Here is a 15,241-nt window from a genome sequence, read left to right as displayed (position 1 = left end):
GTTTGCTGAGCTATTTCCAGAGTAGTGAGTAAATCCCTGGATTCTTTAGCTATTTTAGATATTGATGGATTTATCATTAAAGTGCTGCTCCAGTGACAATCCTGTAATTTTTTTGTTGGTGGCTCCAATTTCTCAGGAGTGGGGATGCTCCAGGGCCTCCCCCCACACCTCAGGCAGGTTTTTAAGGGCTCACAGTGCTGGGAAATGCAGCCCCCACCTCCCTGCCATCCCCACTCCTTTTCCCTGGGAACCTTCCAGCAGCTCTCAGGGAACATTTATATATATATATATATATATTTCTTTTTCTTTTCTTTTTTTTTTTTTTTATTATTTTAAACTTCCCTTTATCTTCCCAGTTCCCCTCAGGCCTGTCTATCACCTCAGATTTTATTGCCTCCTCTAATTGCTTCTCAGAAGTCCAAGTGCAATATTCCTCCAGGATCCTTTGGAACAACTCCCTGAGCTGCTGCAATCCCCTCCTCTCCTCCTGCCCCTCTTGACTTTATTTGGGATTTATTTTTGGGATCTGTCACTCCCCTGTGCCCACTCCTGCTTCCCTTGGGCATCACCCACGTCAGCCCCTCCTGACAGCCTGGAGTGAGGGAAGGGAAATGCAAAATCCTCCCTGGAGAGGGTTTAGGGACACCTCCCTGGAGAGCTCTGCCAGGGGGGTTTTCATGTCATGCAGGGGGAGTGATTTGAGGTTGGGATTGGGGATTGGGGTTTGGGATTTGATATTTGGGATTTGGGGTTGGGGATTGGCATTTGGGATTTGGGATTGGGGATTGGCATTTGGGATTTGGGATTTGATATTTGGGTTTTTGCATTTGGGTTTGGGATTGGGATTGGAATTTGGGTTTGAGATTTGGCATTTCAGATTTGAGTTTGGGATTTGGGACTTGGGATTTGGGACTTGAAATTTGGGATTTGTCATTTGAGATTTGGCATTTAAGATTTGAGATTTGGCATTTAAGATTTGGCATTTGATATTTGGGATTTGGCATTTGGAATTTGAGATTTGGGATTTGGCATTTGGGATTGGAGATTGGAGATTGAGATTTGGCATTAGGGATTTGGCATTTGGTATTTGAGATTTGAGATTTGGGATTTAAAATTTGAAATTTGGCATTTGAGATTTGGGATTTTGCATTTAAGATTTGAGATTTGGCATTTGGTATTTGAAATTTGGAATTTGAGATTTGGCATTTGAAATTTGACATTTGGCATTTGAGATTTGGTATTTGAGAACTGGCATTTGGAATTTGAGATTTGGGATTTGGAATCTGGAATTTGAGATTTGGGATTTGGAATTTGGCATTTGAGATTTGGCATTTGGTATTTGAAATTTGGAATTTGAGATTTAGGATTTGGCATTTGAGATCTGGCATTTGGAATTTGACATTTGATATTTGAGATTTGGGATTTGGATCTCCCTGCACACCTGGGTGGGGCAGCAGCTTGGAGCAGTCACCAATCCCTGTGTTCACCTCCTGCCTGCTGGGCTGTTTTTGGGGGGATGGAGGATTGAAATCTTTCCCCACCTCTTGGAGGATTGAAATCTTTCCCCACCTCTTGGTCTCGCAGGATTTGCTGGAGCAAACTCCACGAGGGCTTGCAGAGGGAGATTGGGACTGGCTGCAGCACAGATGTCTGCAAGCAACAATAGCTGAGCTCTGGAGAGAGGGGGCAGGGACCAGGAGGAGAAGAAAGGGAAGGGAAAAAGCAAAGCAGAAAATCATTAGATGACTTCAGCCCCTCGTGACAAGATCAAAAGGGAAGAGTCGGAAATGGGGATCCCATTAAACGCTGGGGGGAGCAGGAAAAGCAGGAAAAAAAGCAGGAAAAACAGGGAAAAAAGCAGGAAAAGCAGGGGAAAAAAGCAGGAAAAACAGCAGGAAAAGCCCTTTTGGGCTGCAGGGTTGGGGTGGCAGAGCTGTCCTGGATTTGGGGGCTATAACATCCATCATATATCATATATGTATATATTATATATAACATAAATCCCAGCTCCTGATTCCTGGGGGTGTTTGGGGTCCCCATTCCCACTTCAGGGACCCCACAGGGTGGGAATCCCTCTCCCTTGGGGACATTTTCACGTTTTGCTGCCATCCTTTCCAAACCCCAGCTCTGTCCCTGAGGATTTGCTCTCTTTTCCTCCTGCCAATTTGGGCGAACACATTAAAGCCAGGGAGGGTTTTCTCCCCTGGGGCTCCCCAGGGCATGGTTCACTGCTTTATGCCTTTGTTTAACTGGATAATAATTCCATTTATCATTGTGAACATGAGGGAGTTTTGTCTTTCAACTGTTGGAGGTTTTTTGTTTAATAGTCCAAACTATTATCCTATTGTCCCAGCTGGTCACCCAAGACAAAAAGAAAAACCCAAAAAACCACAAGGAGGAGGATTTGGAGGGAAATCTCTCATTCTCTTTATTTTTCAGGTGTGAGATAGGTCATGCTTTAAGGTTCATTGTCTGCTGAACTGCATGAAAAGCAAAAATCTTGGCTGAGGGGTCTCCACACCAAATATTCCCTGTGCTGGGATGTTCCCAGAAGTGAGGTCTGTGCCTGGACAGAGCTGCTCGTGCCTCACAGCTGCAAATCCTGCAGCACCCTGAAAGGGATGTGGCAAGTGTGAAAAGTCTTCTAAAAGAACCACAAAAGGGGAGTGAAAAAAAAAACAAACAATATTTAATTTTTAAGGGATTTGAGAAGGCCAGGGAGTTCTCATATTTGAGATTTGCAGGCCAGCACTTTTTTTTTTCTTTTTCTTTAATAGGATTGATTGTGAGTGACAGAAATGTGAGAACTGTGTGTAATAACACCCAAAAAAATTAAAAAAAAAAAAAAATCCTGTTGCTTCCTCGCAGCCCCCAGACAATGGCTAATTGTTCTAATTTGGGTCACTCCCCTGCTGGGCTGCAGCAGGAATCCTCCTCCAAGGCTCTGCAATCATTAAGGTTGGCCTCTTTTCCTCGGTGCAGCCCCCAGGGCTCTGCCCATCCCCAGGCATTCATTTTTTTTTAATGACAACAAATTAATTTGCACCAACATCTTTATCACCAGGCTTTCATCCTCCTGTGAGCTCTCTCATGGTGAAATCCCTGTGATTCCCAGCACAGAAAATCAGCAAAGGCAGGAGCAGGGAGGGTGAATTTGTCCTGCAGGTGCTGGGTGATGCCCCAGCCATGGGATCAGAGATCCCTGCAGGTCTGGCAGTTTTTTGGTTTTTTTTCCAAGAAGTTAGCTTTGTTTATCCAGTGGGTGATTTTCTGTGGCACTGGGAGTGTTACCAGGGTTTTCAGAGCGTTCATCCATGTTCTGTTCACACAAATTCAGCTGCAAATGCAGGAGTGGGATTGGGACACAAATCCCCATCCCAGCCTCTGCCTGGCTTTGACAAATTCCCATTTTCTCCACCCAGAGCAGCAGGACCAGCACACACCTGGGGCTCCCCCCATCCTTTTTGGGGCAGACAGAGCTTGGCTGGTGCCTCCTTTCCTCATTTCCCTGCTGAACAAATCCCTGAGCACTGCACAGTGCCACGAGCCCCATTCCCAGCTGAAATCTTTGAAGGGATTCAAGTTCCATCTGCAGCTCCTCCTCCTGCTGGAGCAGGGCAGGAGAGATGGGGAAAGGGGCCCTGAGCAGGGAAATGCTCTGCCCCAGCCCTGCTGGGCTCCAGGACTCCTCCAAAATCCGGGAATTGTGCTGGGGCTCTGCCAGCCTGGACAGGACAGCAGCCAAGGTATTGCCTAAACCTGCTCCCCTGAGCTGAGCCTGGCTAAGCTGGGCTTTGGGAGCTGCCTGAGTCTTTCCAGCAGGGATGGGAGGGAAAGAGGAGCTGAGCAGCATTCCTGCTCCTGCCAGGAACTCATTTGGGATTTTAGTTACCAAAAAACCGGGGCCAGACAGAATTAAGGGAATAAAAATCAGTTTATTTATATTTATTGAATATCCAGGTACATTTTGGGCAGATGAACCCCAAAAATGCACCCGCAGGTCATGGGGGTTTCACACTTTGATAAGTTTGGTCCATTTGTATTTTGGGGTTAATCTTCCAATTACAGCTCCAGGTGATGAAATCACCCAAGTTTGCTCCCCCCAATTAATTTTGGTTTCCATCTCTCAGGGCTGAGGCAGTGAGGGGTCCTTGACTGCCAGGCCCAGACAGGAATTGTTGTGTGTGCCCAAAATGGGAACAGCAGCTCACCCTGGCTGTGGAGCTCAGAGTTATCCACTGAAGAACTGCAGGGTTGCAAATGTATGGGAAATATAAAAGCTAAAATCCTAAGGGATCAGTGCAGGTGCTGCCCACAGCATTTCTGCTGTGTGTCACCCAGGATTCTGTCCCTGCAGGACATTGTCTATCCATGGATATAAATTTATGATTTTAAATCCATGGATACTCCCAGGTGTGAGGCTGATGGATCTGCAGGAGCTGAGGCTCCTCTCCAGCATTGATCAGCTGGATCAGTGAGGTTGGGAGCTCAGGAAAAGGGCACATCCCAACCTTATCCTGTCAGCAGCATCAGCTGGGCTCTGTGTGTGGGGTATGTCCCATCTCCACAGCCCTGCCATGCAGTTTTTTCCCTCCAGAGTTTGAAAAATCAAATTTAAAAACGCACATTCCCACCCCTGTGTGATGTTAGAGGGACCACATCTCGTGTGCTGCCTTTCCTGTGTGTTATTGCTGCTGGAATTGGGCTCTGGTGGTGAGAAAATGCAATTTTCCTGCTTGGTTGTGTCTTTTCCATGGAAGGGACACTCAGGGTTTCCCAAAACCCAGCACTGTGGGATTCAGGCTCTGCAGGCTGAGGTTCCCCTGCTCTCTGACCACAAAAATCAGTTTTAGATTGACCTTCCATGAGCGGTGTGATGCATTTTGCTGGTGGCAGGAAGAGTTTTTGGTGCTGAGTTTGATGTTGTGGGAAGCTCCTCAGCCCTGGGAGCAGCAGGAGCTGCCCAGGGGGGTTTGTGGGGTTTTTCCCTCATTCCTGAGGGTGCTGCTGGAGCAGGGATGTGATCCCATGGAAAAAGGAGCATCCCACAGGAATATTTGGGAGCATCCCTCCTCCAGGATCCCCTCTCCCCATTCCCCAGCGAGGCTCAAACCTCACCAGCATGAGCTGGGCTGGTTTGGAAGCTGATTGATTTTGGAAGCTGATTTTTGGAGCTGATTTTGGAAGCTGATTTTTGGAGCTGATTTTAAAGCTGATTCTTGAAGCTGATTTTAAAACTGATTTTTGAAGCTGATTTTTGGAAGCTGATTTTTGAAGATATTTTTGAAGCTGATTTTAAAGCTGATTTTTGAAGCTGATTTTGAAGCTGATTTTTGAAGCTGATTCTTGAAGCTGATTTTAAAGCTGATTTTTGAAGCTGATTCTTGAAGCTGATTTTAAAACTGATTTTGGAAGCTGATTTTTGGAGCTGATTTTTTGAAGCTGATTTTTGGAGCTGATTTTTGAAGCTGATTTTTGAAGATGTTTTTGAAGCTGATTTTTTGAAGCTGATTTTTTGAAGCTGATTTGGAAGTTGATTTTTGGAAGCTAATTTTTTGAAGCTGATTTTTGGAGCTGATTTTTGAAGCTGATTCTTGAAGCTGATTTTAAAACTGATTTTTGGAGCTGATTTTAAAGCTGATTTTAAAGCTGATTGATTTTTGGAGCTGATTTTAAAGCTGATTGATTTTTGGAGCTGATTTTAAAGCTGATTTTTGAAGCTGATTCCCTTTCCAAGCTCAGTCCCACCAGGGTGTGCTTCAGCCAGCTCCAATTATTTCCTCTAGACCTGGATCAGGAGCAGGGAAAAGTTTTTGTTTGGAGCACAGCACCAGCAGAGTCCCTTCTCCTGCACATGAGTTTTTGGGGAGGAATTGCAGAGGTTTGGGTAAAAACCTAAAAAATGAGGATTCCTAAAGAACAGGATTTGTGTCTCAGCCACAGGAATGGGATGTGCAGAAGGAAGGAGCCCATCCTGTGCCTGAGGAGGGCTCTGAAATGGGAATTTTATTTCTTCCTGGGGTTTTTATCTACAGATTGATGTGTGCAGGAATCATGTGCTCCAAATCATGTATTAAACCCCCCAAAATAAAAAATATACCAGGACCTGCAGGGCTTGGGAACTGAGCTTGTGAAGGAAAAGGGTTGGGAGGGCTGTGGAAGGATGTGGGGAAAGGATGAAAAAATTCCTGGTGCTGCTGCTGCCTCTTGGCTGGGATCCTCTGCACCAGCAGGGATTGCTGAACTCCTTTGGGATGGATTCCCCAGGAATTGGTTGGTTGGATGGGGAGCTCAGAGCTTCCCTTGGATATCTGCAGCTCTGGGAGCTGCTTCAGAAAAAAAAAAAAAAACAAAAAAAAAAACCCCAAAAAAACCCCCAAAAAAACTCTAATTGAAAAGGCAAAATGGCACATCAGAACCTGCAAAATTATTTTTTTTATTTTCTATTTTACTTTTCCAGCTCCTTCCCCACCTTCCTTTGGTGAATCATTTCGTTTCCCCAGCAGCTGAGCTGGGATCAGGCTGGGGACAGCTTGGATTGTCTTTTCAGGGTTATTTTGGAGACAATTTGCAGCACAAAATGCCAGCACCGTGTCCTCCCCCATCACGATTTTAGAGCATTGTTTCCTTTTCAGCACCAGAGCTGGGAACCCCCACTCATCCCTGAGGGTGGAGCTGCTATTTCAGGGGCTGCTGAAATGCTTGAAAATAATTTAAAAAAAAAATAAAATAAAGACATGAAAGCTGCTGGCACCTGGCAGCTCACTGTGGGTAAAATAAATTAAAATATAGGGAGGTGTCAAAATCTCTGGTGTTTTCTTCTCACTTTGGGGCTGTGCTTCCACAGCCAGGAAGCACCAAAATATTTTGAGGCTCTGATTAAGGAATTGCTGCTTTTTCCAGTGGGAAACACGAGGTGAAATCGTGTTTTTCTTGATTTTCTCAGTGTTAATTGCACAGGCTGAGCCTCTCAGGGCTGGTTCCTGCCACAGGGTCTGCAGGAATGGAATTTGTGGGATTAAAATCCTGATTTTGGGGTCAGCATGGTGCTGAATGAGGTGATGAAAATTAGGATTTCCAGATTTCCTGGGATTCAGAGGCTGGGCTGGGGGGTGGCTGCTGTTCCCCAGGGTTTTCCATGCCCTAAATCTGCAAAATTCCCTCAATTTCTACCTGAAATTCCCTCCCCTGGGTGCAGATGGAGCTGGGCAAGCTCCATCATTCCCTTAGAATTATCAGGGGGAAATCAGCTGGGAAATCAGGCTGGGAATCTCCTGGATGTGTGTGTGGATAAACCCTGCCCAGTTTAATTCTCTCCATTCTCCCCACAAATCCTGAGTGATTTTTTCTGTCCCAGCCACCTGCAGGGATCTCCTGGGTTTGTGGTTGTTGTGGTTTTGGGTTTGTTTTCTTTTTTTTTTTTACCCTAAAAACCTGCTGTGATTGTTTCCCTGCACACCCCCAAGTGATTTGTCCAAATCCCAGCTGCTCCCTGGTAATTCAATATTTATGATGGCTTTATAAGGCTGACATGGAGGTGAGGGGGGGAATAAATTGAAATAAATTGAAATAAATTTCACAAATTGGGCTGCAAAACCTGAGCTCTCAGGGGGTGTGAAGGCAGCAATAATTGGCTGTCCAGGCAGAGCAGATGCAGCATTCCTGCCTGGATTTTCCCAGGAAATCCTGAACCATCCCAGGCTGTTTATTGTAGGGTTTTCTCTTTAACTCCTGAGTGTTCCCTAATGATGCAGCAGCTTGATAAAACCAGACAGCACAAATGGTCACATCTTGGATTTTTTTTATCATTATTTTTTTATCTTTATTGATCTTTTCATTATTGAGTCAGGCTCATCTCTGCCTGTGACCTTTCAGAGAGGTTTGAATTATGGCATGGCAGATCGTGGGTATGAAAATCCTGAAACATGACTGAGCAGTCTGGATTGTGTTTTTATTTTATTTTATTTTATTTTTAGGACCCAAAATTTCTGGACCCAAATCCTTAGAAACTTTCAGAGCTCAAGTTTTCCAAGCCAGCAACCCTTGGGGTGGAAATCTGAGTCAAAATCAGTTATTCATGTGTTTATTTTTCCTAACTGTTAAATGTAGTGAGATTTTGGTGAGATTTTCTCTTCCCAAGATCCCATCAGCTCACAGAGCAGGTTTTGATGGTAATGAATGGGTAATTTAACCAAATTTAATCAATCTGTGCCAAGTTTTACTGCTGGAAGCTGTTGTGTGGTGTCAAATGGTAACAGTGATATAATAACAATATAACAATGATAATGACAGTAGCAAAATCATAATAGTAATAATAATAATGAGAAGAAGGAAGGAGAAGAAGGAAGAAGAAGGAAGTGGAAGAAGAAGAAAGAAGGAAGTGGAAGAAGAAGAGGAAGGAAGAAGAAGAAAGAAGTAGAAGGAAGATGAAAGAAGAGGAAGAAGAGGAAGAAAGAAGTAGAATAAGAAAAAGAAGAGGAAGAAGAAGAAGAAGAAGAAGAAAAAGAAGAAGAGGAAGAAGGAGAAAAAGAAGAAGAGGAAGAAGAAGAAAAAGAAGAAGAAAAATGAGAAGAGGAAGAAGAAGAAAAAGAAGAGGAGGAAGAAGAAGAGGAAGAAGAAGAAGAGGAAGAAGAAGAGAAAGAGGAAGAAGAAGAAGAAGAAGAAGAAAAGAAGAGGAAGAAGAAGAGGAAGAAGAAGAAGAGGAAGAAGAAGAGAAAGAGGAAGAAGAAGAAGAAGAAGAAGAAGAAAAGAAGAGGAAGAAGAAGAAAAAGAAGAGGAAGAAGAAGAAAAAGAAGAAGAAGGAAAATGAGAAGAGGAAGAAGAAAGAAGTAGAAGGAGAAGAGGAAGAAGAAGAAAAAGAAGAGGAGGAAGAATAAGAGGAAGAAGAGGAAGAAGAAGAAAAAGAAGGGAGAAGAAAAAGAAGAAAGAAGGAAGACGAAAGGAGAAGAAGAAAGAAGAAGAAGGGAATAGAAGGAAGAGGAAGCAGAACAGCCCTGCAGAGTCCCAGCACTCAGAGGTTTCCCCTCTCCAGCCAGTTTTAGGGTGCTCCCTTGGGTTCCCCAGCTCCAGGCAGGGTCACTCTGCCCCCAGAGCCCCTGGCAGTGCTGGTTCCCTGCAGGGGCTCACTCAGCCTTTGTGTGTTTGCAGGAGGGACAGTCCCTGGGCTCAGCCAGCCTTTGTGTGTTTGCAGGAGGGAGAGTCCCTGGGGGCCATGGAGAAGCTCTGCAGACAGCTCACCTACCACCTGAGCCCGCACTCGCAGGGGAGGCGCCCGGGCATCGCCAGGAGGAAACCACAGTCCTGGTGAGTGCCTGGGGACACTGCCCAGGCTGGGTTTTACCAGGTTGGATTTTGCCAGGCTGGGTTTTGCCAGGCTGGGTTGGCAAGGGGGGTTTGCCAGGCTGGGGTTTGCCAGGCTGGGGTTTGCCAGGCTGGGTTTTGCCAGGCTGGGTCTGCCAGGCTGGGTTGGCAAGGGAGGAGCTGCTGCTGCTCCCTGCAGTGATGGGGGCACTGAGAGCCCAAAGAGGGATGGGGACACAAAGGGGCTCTTCCAAATGCTGGTTATTGTACCCAAAGGATGCTGCAATTTATTTATTTATTATTTCAAAAGCTGGTTATTGCATCCAAACGATGCAGCTAATTATTTATTTATTTAATATTTAAAATTCTGGTTACTGTATCCAAAGGATGCAGCAATTTATTTATTTATTTACTATTTCAAATGCTGGTTATTGTAGCCAAACGATGCAGCAATTTATTTATGATTTTAAATTCTGGTTATTGTATCCAAAGGATGCAGCTATTTATTTATTTATTTATTTATTATTTCAAATGCTGTTTACAGGTGCTGGGTGACAGAGCCCAGCCCACAGCCTTTTTGGTCACAGCTGTGGGTTCCTCTGAAATCTCCTCTAGTTCTGGTTCCAATACATGATGTACTTTTTATTGTAGATCATTTTAATACCTGACAACCAATTAATACCTTTACTATCACCTATAGCCCATCACAACAACCAGCATTACCACATTGATGTTTCTATTTTCCAATCACAGAAGTTTGTTGTTACAGTTTAAGCTAGGAGTTGTTTTTTAGTTTTTTTTTGCAGTGGAAAGTTCTGAGATCTTTACTTGCAACGTGGCATTTTTGTTTGTTTGTTTATGAAAATCCTTTTACTTGGTAAAAACCTCTTTTGTTTGAGGGGGTGCTCAGAGTCATAAAAGCCCCTTCCAACTCTTGCTCTTTGCCTTCTTAGCCACCCAGTGAGACTGGCTCAACAATTATTTTCCTCTGTATCAAAACTTGCTCTCATTTCTATTCCTTCTTCAGATTCTACATCCAAAAATCTTTGTTACACACACATATCACAAAACCTTCCTGTCAAATGCTTGTCTTTCCCAACAGGGGACAAATCCAGCAGGAGAAAGGAAGAGATCTGGGTGTCCCACCCTCCAGAATCCTCTCTCCTCTCCAGTCCCTCCAGAATTTTCCCCATTTTTGGTCCCTCCGTGCTCCCCCAGAGGAGTTTTCCTCTATTTCCATCTTCCCCTGCTGCAGGAGAGCAGCCCCAGGGAGGAGGAATGGTCTGGAAAACCTGAGCCATCCATCCTCCAAACATCCCTTCTCTCCTAAGAGCTCCTAATTAGCTGCTAATTAATGTACAGGCACGTGTCACCATGCACACCGTGGAATTTTATTGTTAAAAATAAGGAAAAAATAACCCAAATCCCCTCCTCAGCAAAGCTTTCCCATCTGGTGCCATCCTGGATGCACAGAGCTGAGAAACCTGTGGCTGATGGGAATGGAAATGCTTGTTTGCTGCTTGTTTTCCTTGTGCTGGGCATTATAAATTTATTATTTTTGCTTAAGGAAGCGAGAAAGAGAAACGAAGCTGCGACCTGGGAGAGTCAGGATTTGTGTCCAGGTGCTGCCTCGTGGTGCCAGCAGAGATTTGGTTGTAATGGAGCTCTAGTGGGAATTTTTTATTTATTTTTTTAAAATTAGATTTTTAAAATCCTGTGAAATTAATTCCTGATTAAAAAAAAGTGGGATGGGTGAGGAGAGGGGAGGGGTCACAGGAGGAAAAACAAGACACATGGAAATAAAGGATTGAGTGGCCAAATAGGATTAGGAGCAGATCTCCCAGGGTCTGATTCATCATCCTCACACAGAGCTGTCCTGAGAGGCCAGAACGTGGGGAAATGCATTTCATGACAGCATTATTCACATTTCTGGTGGGTTTGGAGGTGTTTTGATGGCTGAAATGTGCAGTTTCCAATAAAGCAGCAGAAGCTGGGGGGTGTTGGAGCTGCCAGGTTGGAGCTCTAAGGACCCAGCAGCTAATTGCCAGGATTTCCTCTTAATTAGGGAAGGAAATGCTCACCCCTTGTCACCCCACCAGGGCATTGTTCAGTCCCACTGATGCTGCACCTGGAGCCCCTGACAGCCCCAAAACCACCAAAACCCCTGAAAATGAAACAAATCCGAGCCCTGCTTTGTGTCCCCTTGTCTGTAATTCCCAATCCCTGTCCTTAATCCCCAGCCCGGGATGAGCAGCGGGGTGAGGGCTCTGCCTGCAGCTGGGAAACAGCTGGGAAACAGCTGGGAAACAGCTGGGAAACAGCTGGGAAACAGCTGGGGGGGTCCCAGGGCTCCAGGGGGAGAAACTGGGGGGAGGGTTTGGGATGAGAAATTGGGATAAGGTTTTGTGGTGAGAATTTGGGGGTGATGCTTTGGGGTGTGAGGCTTTGGGATGAGAATTTGGGATGAGGCTTTGGGGTGAGGTTTTGGGATATGAATTTGGGGTGAGGTTTGGGGTGAGAATTTGGGATGAGACTTTGGGGTGATGCTTTGAGATGAGGTTTGGGATGAGGTTTTGGGATGAGGCTTTGGGGTGAGGTTTGGGGTGAGAATTTGGGATGAGACTTTGGGGTGAGGTTTTGGGATGAGAATTTAGGATGATAATTTTGGATGAGGTTTGGGATGAGGCTTTGAGATGAGAATTTGGGATGAGGCTTTGGGGTGATGCTTTGGGATGAGGTTTTGGGATAAGAATTTGGGGTGAGGCTTTGGGATGAGAATTTGGGATCAGGCTTTGGGATGAGGTTTGGGGTGAGAATTTGGGATCAGGCTTTGGGATGAGGTTTTGGGGTAAGGCTTTGGGGTGAGGTTAGGCATGAGAATTTGGGATGAGGTTTGAGATGAGGTTTTGTGGTGACGCTTTGGGATGAGGCTTTGAGGTGAGGTTTTGGGGTGAAGTTTTGGGATGAGAATTTGGGATGAGGCTTTGGGATGAGAATTTAGGATGAGGCTTTGGGGTGATGCTTTGAGATGAGGTTGGGGATGAGGTTTTGGCATAAGAATTTGGGGTGAGGTTTTGGGGTGAGAATTTGGGATGAGGCTATGGGATGAGGTTTGGGGATGAGAATTTGGGATGAGGTTTGGGGTGAGGCTTTGGGATGAGGTTTTAAGATGGGCTTTGGGGTGAAGTTTGGGATGAGGTTTGGGATGAGGCTTTGGGATGAGAATTTGGCTGTCAGCAAGCCCTGACCCCATGGAAGTGACCTCAGGGCTGCCAACACTGGGGGCTGGCTGCTGGTTCTGCCCCAGCCTGGCTCTGGAGGGTGGGGTTTGCCTGGATTTCTGGTTTGGATGCTCTTTTGGGATGAAGCTGTGAGTTGAGCCCTTTGCTGGAAGGTGAAGTTGGTATTTTGCCAAGTCTAGATGCCATAAAGCATCTGGACCTAAATTCATGGATTATTTTAAACTCTGCTGCTCTGCGATAAGCAGAGAAATCCAAAATGAAGCCTGAGCCTCATGCTGGGGGTGTCCTCACCAGCCTGAGCCAGTGGGGCACTTTCTGCACTTTCTAACCCCATTTTTGTGTTTCACTCCTGCAAATCCCCAGGCAAGAGCCAGGAGCTGATTCCTGTCTCACTCCTGCCTTCTCCAGCTGCTTTTCCCTTTTTCTTTGCCACTTCCTCTCTGCTGATGACACCTGGGACTCAGCCTGAGCTCCTTTCACCCTCTGATGTGAAATCATCAGAAATCACCTTGGAAATAACAGGGAAATTAAGAATTTGGGACAAATTTTGGAAATGTGTGGGCTCTGTGAGGCTGTGGCAGATTTAACCCCTGGTTACCCAAGGGCTGGAAGTTTTCTGTGGCATTTGGCACCCAGGTGCAGAGACCTGTTGGAACAGTTTGGATTTAGGGATGAATTTGCAAGGCTGAGCAGCCTCATTTTGATGGCAGGAATGATCTTTTACCATCCCACTCCTGATCTCACTGGGGACACAGAACATTTCTGTCCTGCAGGAATGCTGCCTGCTGCACTTTCCTGTTGCTTGCATTGCTTTACAAAGGAGAAAAAAATAATTTCAAAATGAGTTTCCATGGTGGGAGAACAGAAAGGGGATGGTTGTGGCTGGAAATCCTCCTCTGCTGTGGCAGCTGTGACAAAGGGAGCCTTGAGAGCCTCCAGCACAAATGCAGGAGGTGGGAGGGGGCTGGAGCAGGGTGTGCAGGCTCTCCTGGCCACTGAAATCCCATTTCTGTGTGTGTGTGTGTGTGTGGATGTGTGTGTGGGTGATCCCTGTGTCCATGGGATGTCATTGCAGGGAGCAGAGAGGACACAGGCTGCTCAGAGTTCGGTGATTTGGGGTGGTGGGATCCTTTTGCAATGGGATTCCCAAACCTCAGCTCTTTCCAGGGAGCAGAGAGGACACAGGCTGCTCAGAGCTCGGTGATTTGGGGTGGTGGGATCCCTTTGCAAACCTCTCAGCTCTTTCCAGCATGGCCTGAACAAAGCTCAGAAAAGCAAAGCTCAGAAAAGCAAAGCTCTGGTTCCTGGTGCTTTTCCAGGCTGGATGCTCAGGTTTGGGGTGGGTGAGGCTCAGAGCTGCTCCTGGCCAGGGTGGATCTGAGGTTTTTTTGCTGGTTCCCATCACCACAACAGGGGCTGTGTGGTCACTGTGCACCCCAGTCCTGTCCTCAGGAGATAAACTCCTGCTTTGGTGGCTCAGTTCATTGCCAGGATGGGCTCTGAGCTGCAGCTCCTGTCTGCCCGTGCCTGGTGGGTGTTCAAAGAGCTGCTCCCCCTCTGTTCCTGCAGCACAGAAAGATTTGTGATTAATTAACAGGAATTACTCTGTTATTCCTGTAATTGCCCCAAGAGCCACCTCTGAGCCTGTCCCACCCTGCTTTTGTGATTGAGAGCTGGAAATTCAGATTTAAACTCTGAATGTGCTCTGGAAATTCAGCATTGAAATCCCAGCCTGGCCAAGGCAGATGAGGCTTTTCCCTGGAAATATTGAATGGCCACCAGGTGTGGCTGTCCCTTGTCACAGCCTGGCTGTGTGCCCAGGCAGCAGAGCTGTTTGGTGCCATGGGAAATCCCTTTGGATAACTGGGGGTGGGCAGGGTTAACCACAGGCACTGAGCAGTTCTCTAATAAATGTCTTAATGTGATGGGAAGGCCTGGAGTGAGACAGAAATTAGGATTTGTTTTTAGGAGAGAGAATGGAAAAGCTTTGGGGGAGACACCTTTGGTTTGGTGGGGTGCACACAGAGCTCAGCCAGCTGAATAAACTGGGAATATTTTCTGTGCTTTAGCAGGAATATTTGGGAATTTGTGGTGCTGAAGAGCAGGAGGGAGCTGGTCCCAGCAGGGCTGTGGGATTTGTCTCTCCCCCACACAGCAAATCAGGAGCTTTGCTGGGGTTCAGGGCACACAAAGAGGGAAAAAAGGAACTTTCTGAGGTACCAATAAGGAGTTGGCAGAAGCAGTTGGGTGTAATTGAATCCCAGGGATGCCCTTTCCATCACCTCTGTCCTGCCTCTCTCTCCTCCATGGCCATGGGGCATTTCCTCCATCTGCCAGGCTGGGCTCTGGGCACTTTTTATAGCTGCTCAAGATGTGACTTTTCTCTTTCCCTTATTGTGGGCTGGAACAAGCCCTGATCAGCCCTGGCAGTGTCTGTGCTCCCAGTGCTCCCTTGAGCTGATTCCCTGTGGCACCTGCCAGGCTGCAGGCACAGTCCCTCTGTGGCTGTGCTCTCTCATGGGCTGGGTGAATTCCAAACTGCTCCTTTGCTGCGTGGAAAATCCATTTCCCAAGATATTCCAAGATATCTGAAGGGGAGCAACGTTTGGGGCTGGTGCTTTGAGTGTGCCTGGCTGGGATTTGGGATTTTTTGGGTTTGATGGGGTGGGCAGGTTAAATATGCCCAAGCTGCTTCCCAG

General features: G+C 46.3%; 1 protein-coding gene across 1 annotated transcript in view; it reads left to right on the top strand.

Moving 5' to 3' along the window:
- The window catches only part of LRRC75A (leucine rich repeat containing 75A), a 60,671-nt gene that overhangs the window by 31,272 nt on the left and 14,158 nt on the right, over positions 1 to 15,241 (top strand). Inside the window, exon 3 of the mRNA XM_033078302.1 lies at positions 9,191 to 9,303. Within this exon, the coding sequence (XP_032934193.1) occupies positions 9,191 to 9,303 (113 nt within the window). The remainder of the gene's footprint in view (positions 1 to 9,190; positions 9,304 to 15,241) is intronic.

Source organism: Catharus ustulatus, chromosome 22 (assembly GCF_009819885.2).
Source record: "Catharus ustulatus isolate bCatUst1 chromosome 22, bCatUst1.pri.v2, whole genome shotgun sequence".
Taxonomy (NCBI): domain Eukaryota; kingdom Metazoa; phylum Chordata; class Aves; order Passeriformes; family Turdidae; genus Catharus; species Catharus ustulatus.
Note: the sequence above shows the minus strand (reverse complement) of the source record. Positions and strands in the feature narration are given on the sequence as shown.